Source organism: Lactuca serriola, chromosome 3, assembly GCF_051521515.1.
Source record: "Lactuca serriola cultivar US96UC23 chromosome 3, Lser_US96UC23_V15, whole genome shotgun sequence".
Classification (NCBI taxonomy): domain Eukaryota; kingdom Viridiplantae; phylum Streptophyta; class Magnoliopsida; order Asterales; family Asteraceae; genus Lactuca; species Lactuca serriola.
Window position 1 is genome coordinate 42,025,542 of NC_136410.1, and position 5,260 is coordinate 42,030,801.

The window sequence follows — 5,260 nt, forward strand, 5'->3', positions numbered from 1 at the left end:
TTTGTAATATCTAGTATCTACCATTTCTTTAGTTTACTAACAAATTGTATATTTTTTAATCATCATAAGAATTTCATTTGTTTCCTAGTGTACAAAGATAAACGGTGTATATGAATATGTCCTAAATGGAAACACTATTTGGAACCCCACGACCGGTAACACCGGGGCCAGACGTCGGAAGAAGAAGCTCGTATGGAGGTATCCCTGCCCCATTTCGGTTCTTTAAACGAACATCTTTATTTCTACTATTAATAATCCCTTCTATTTCCTCCATTTTAGCACCAAACCTCTCAAAAAAACCCCAAACCTCACCATCATGTAGCCAATGGTTAGAGAGATGGTGCACCTGACCCAAATACTCTTCATCAGGCGAGTGAGTCGACAACGTGTCTTGAACCGCCATCACTTTCGTGGCCTGAAGTTGAGTCGGTAAAGATGACAAAAAAGTAAACTGAGGGTTCATTAAGAAATGATCGTATTCAGGTCCTTCTTCAGGAATAAGTTTTCTCATAAGTGTAGGCCGGTTAGGCACGTACCCACCAAACGGGTACTGTCCGAAGTTGATTGCTGCGTGTTGACCAGAAGCTATCCAAATGATAGTGGTCAGCACACCAATCAAACTTTCTTTTGTATCAAGTTTGGGCCACCACGGCTCGTTTCTTTTATCGTGGTGGCCCATGTTTATGATCTCACTCCACCACGTCTGAAGCTCTACATCAGATGTGATAGAGTCAGATCCAGGATAATAATGATATACAATACTTTCAACCAGTTCTTTTATAGCGGACCATATTAGAAGCCCGTCTGATGCATATGGGTAGTCCTCAATCACAAGCTTTACGCCATGTGGCGTTGTAGGGTCCTCGACAGCCATACCCCGGCGAATCAAATCGGCCGGTAATGCTTCCAAATCAAACCGCCATGAGCTCTTGTAGGCGGCTGAGCTCACCTCCATGGCGAATTTTCCGGGGCTAAAACAAGCCTCGATTATCCCACCTCCATTGATTAAACTTTGTCTAGCAAGCGCGTTGATCTCCAAAGTGTATCTCATATGAGGGTGGAGAAGCTTGAACACAGGGTGCATCGAGCTAAGCTGCCTATGGGTTGCAATTATATAAGGCTCCATACACGCATGGGTCCTCAACCTGAAGAATTAAAAAAAATGTTCACTTTTTAGTCAAGATTCAGTAATTTGATGAATTTGGGTGTCTTAATTCAAGAAAATTTATCTAACCAGTGATTGACTAGCTGATGAATGCCAGCATCATTGGAGCAAACATGAGCCTTGGCTAGGTTCCATAGCCAGTGAGCTGTTGCATCATGGCCTGGTCTGAATAGACGCTTATTTGAAGAAGAAGAAGAAGAAGGTGTAGGTGGGAGTGAGAGCTCGATGGCTATAGGTCGTAGAACATTGGCTCGATTATAGAACAGAATGGTTCTAGAAGCATAAGCTTTTCTTCCTGGCAATTCGTTCATCTTTTCTATAAACGGTAGAAGCATGTCATGATAGTCGATTATGAACAATCTTTTCTCCCGGAAAGCCTGTGTGTCATGAAGAAAAATCACAAGCTTAGTTAATCAGAAATCTGGAGATGATGAACATAATATATACAACATCTATACCTCTTCAACACTCATTCCGTGGAGTTCTTCTGCTATTACTTCTTTAGTTAGTGCAGATTCAACTGGACCATAAGTCGATGCGTCGAGTTTGCTCAAAATCGGGAATTCCTGAAGAAAAACCCCGAAATTAATCTATTTTGATATTGATTCAAAGAAAGTTTTATCGTGCTTCTGTTGTTTAGTACCTTCAATAGTTCGATGTTCACTGGATTAACCCCAGCCAATGTCTGTCGAGCAAACTCATCGTCACGCAACCATGCAAATCTATCCCCTGAATAGAACACAAAAAAACCTGTGAATCTTATCGAAACACAAAATGTTAGATTAATCTGAATCTTTTGAATTATACATACGTCTCATGATGGCTGGAGTGTCGTATTTTAAGAATCTTTTACCAACGTTCATGACTTGATTGGTAAAGTTAACCAAGAACTGGTTGTGTTCTGCTTCTTTAAGAAAAACCCCATCGTTGTAAAGCTTATCGATCTCGGAGAAGCATTCAAAAGAGATGTCCGTATCCGATAGCTTGGCGGCGATAGACGGTAGTAAGTTGTGCAAAAGGGCTTTCAGTCTTCCGGCAGAGAAGGTGTTCTGCTTGATCTCCTCAAAGGTTTCATCTCTAGGAACATAAACAGGATGTGGTTTCTCGATTCTAGACTCAGAATTCGGATCTATATCGAGTGATTATTAGCAAATTCGGATCATCGAGGAATTCTAGAGGTGATAAAAGACGAAAGCCGAAGGGTAAATCTACCTGATTTGGTTGGTGGTCGTCCAGTCCGGCACCGCCTAGGGTACGGCGTCTCTGGGACACCAAGAACCGGTCTGGCTAAGTCCGGTGACTTGTCGGGTCTACCCAAGTCGTTATACGTGGCGTAATCATAAATTCTATCATGTGGTTTCCTTTCTCCTTTTCCGTTGCCTCTGATGCTTCGTAGGTCTTCTCTACGGAGATCCTTAAGCCCCGGTGGGGTTTGTGATGGTAAGTAAGCCTGTTTCAACGGCAGAAATAGTTAGGATCCTAACTGTTTTCCGGCGAAATTCAAAATCAATGTAATTCGTACCTGGTTTTTGAATATGATTCGGCTGTCGGGGTTGGATTGTTGCGAATGAATCCAAGTTTTGGCTGGGAAGATGACCGGATCTTGGTTGACGCCATGGATGACAATGTCTACTAAGTAGAACTCTCTTCGGAGTAAATTGGTGACTAGAACGGCTCCCGGACGACCGAAGTTGACCGGAACGACTATGTTCGACGTGAACTCCAGAACGTGAGGATGACTGGATGCACTCGGTAACCAACCCCTGGGACTAGACTCTGCATACTTGCCCGATTTTGTTACTGCAACAAGACGATGATACGTTTATATTATTTCTTTTTGCATTTTAATTTATCAAAGAAAAATAAATTTAATTTTACTACGGATTAATTTGTTTCCGAATAACCTTACAATAAATTGGTTTTATTTATTTGGAGATCAAGCGACGTATATTTATATTTTTAGAGGAAATAGGTAGGCGAGGGAATAATTTGACAAATCATATTTACAGCAATAAATTATACAACATTTTATTTTACATATTTCATTTTCTTATCTCACTCCAAAGTATTTTTTTAATAAATATTCCAAAATATCACCTGTTCAAAAATGTCATTTGAAGAAATCCAATTTGCTAAGTGAACTGTCATTTTGTGATAATAATTTAGAATATGGTCATTGACGACAGAACCATACTTTTAGTTATTTTAAGGATTAGACCTTATAGGCTTTTATAATTTCTGGTAATATAATAAGATTATATAAAACATGCAAGGTTGTTTTGGATGTGTTTTTAGAATGTCGAGATATTAAATAGTTAAAATTACGTTGTAATAAACATGATTTAAGAAAAGATAGACATGTTTTTGTTGTTTATCATTGTAATATATTGTCTTTTTTTTATTGTGTCAAACGTTTAACAAATTTTTACTATTTATAAAGTATTAGATAAGACAAGACTGAATTAAAAATATTTAGGTTAATTTTACTTTACAATTATAGATAATCAGTTTTGTTAATTTTACCATAAGGTTATAAAACTGTTTCCCTATAAAACTTTCAGGCAAAAAAGAAATAGAAATATAGTAATAATCAAGAAAAAAAATTTGTAAATTATACTACATCAATGATGTAATATATTAGTTCTATTAAAACGTAAAATAATATATTTTTGATAATTTTTTATTTTAAGAAATGTAATTTTTTGAATCTAACATATGTTACAAGTTAAGGATCAAATAAATATATAATATTGTTACACATTATCTCTATCTATCAGCGATAACTATACACAAAGAGAATGCACTTTCAACTTTATTTAAAAAAATATATTTCTAGAGGCATCCTTTAAAAACATATAAGATAATTAATAATTAAATGAAAGACAGATAAAAAAGTCAACATATTTAGAATATCAATTTCCAAAATAATATCTTCATAAAATAAAAAATTTATGGGATGCATGTTATATATCCTTTCCAAATGATTAGTTTATTATCTACTTTTGATTTTGATTGCAAGTAAAACTGTAAAAGTAATTGAAAAAAGTGGTTACCTGGATCAATCTCTTCGCTAATGAGTTGAATCAAGACCCCACGGCCAATTCCGATCACGAATGACTCCCACTGGTCTTCAATCTTCTCTATCACTTTCTCCTTCATCTGTTTCTTTATTGTGATCGTAGCTTTCAGATCCATCATCCCTCCAACTCCATCAATGGCGGTCGTATCTTCTACTGTTACTGTACTACTCTTGCTTTCTTCCTTGCTCACCACTGCTCTGATCGTTGACCCTCGCACCCTACGGGTTTGGCTCCGGAGGTTTGGCCTGAAACCATGAACCCACACTCGGTTTTTACCCGGGACGTTGATGGTAGTTTCTCCTGTGGCTGAGATTGCCGGTGATCGTCGGATAGAGGAGGTAGGTGGTTGAGATGTATACATTCTTCTGTAAGAAGAGTACGTGGTCTTTTTTTAGGAGTAAATGGGATGGATTTAGGAATGCTTATATAGAAAAAGGTCAATGACCTTTTTATATCTTAAATGTAATAGAATGGTTTCTTTATTAATCATTTTTTTGTTGTTAGAAGTTACTAAACATTTATCATTTATTGTATTCATACATTGGTTGGTGATTAACTTTTATGGTATAAAGTATAAACTGATAAAGTCTTGGTAACAAATTCAAATATATTAGAATATTATATTAATATTCAGAAAAAGTAGTTATTATTATGTAATAAGTCGATAAAACTATATACTTTTGTTGTATACTTAAAAAAACTATTAAAAATAAGAAATATATTAAATTATGCTTATGTGTTTTTTGGAATTAGTTATTTAAAGTGTTTATTGATTTATATAGGGTTTAATATCGATAATAATATGTATTTTAAGTGTTAAGATTTCATAAAAAGTTATTGACTTAAATAATGAGTTTTTGATAAGTTATTTTCTTCTTGCTTATTGATTTATTAAAGGAATATTGATATGTTATTTCCGCACCATTTGCCAAACACTAATTTACCGATTTCTTATAGTACCTAATAAACCACACCAAATACATTTTTTAAATTACATTTTGACATCGGAAATAAA

General features: G+C 35.7%; 1 protein-coding gene across 1 annotated transcript; it reads right to left on the reverse strand.

Moving 5' to 3' along the window:
* On the reverse strand, positions 1 to 4,662 carry LOX6 (PLAT/LH2 domain-containing lipoxygenase family protein). Its single transcript, XM_079029925.1, has 8 exons — positions 4,219 to 4,662; positions 2,688 to 2,965; positions 2,378 to 2,615; positions 1,977 to 2,294; positions 1,809 to 1,894; positions 1,624 to 1,731; positions 1,235 to 1,542; positions 1 to 1,145 (listed from the first exon to the last, which is right to left on the reverse strand). Exons 1-8 carry the CDS (start codon positions 4,604 to 4,606, stop codon positions 122 to 124), a joined length of 2,748 nt encoding a protein of 915 aa, XP_078886051.1. The 5' UTR covers positions 4,607 to 4,662; the 3' UTR covers positions 1 to 121.
* Positions 4,663 to 5,260: the final 598 nt, after the last annotated feature.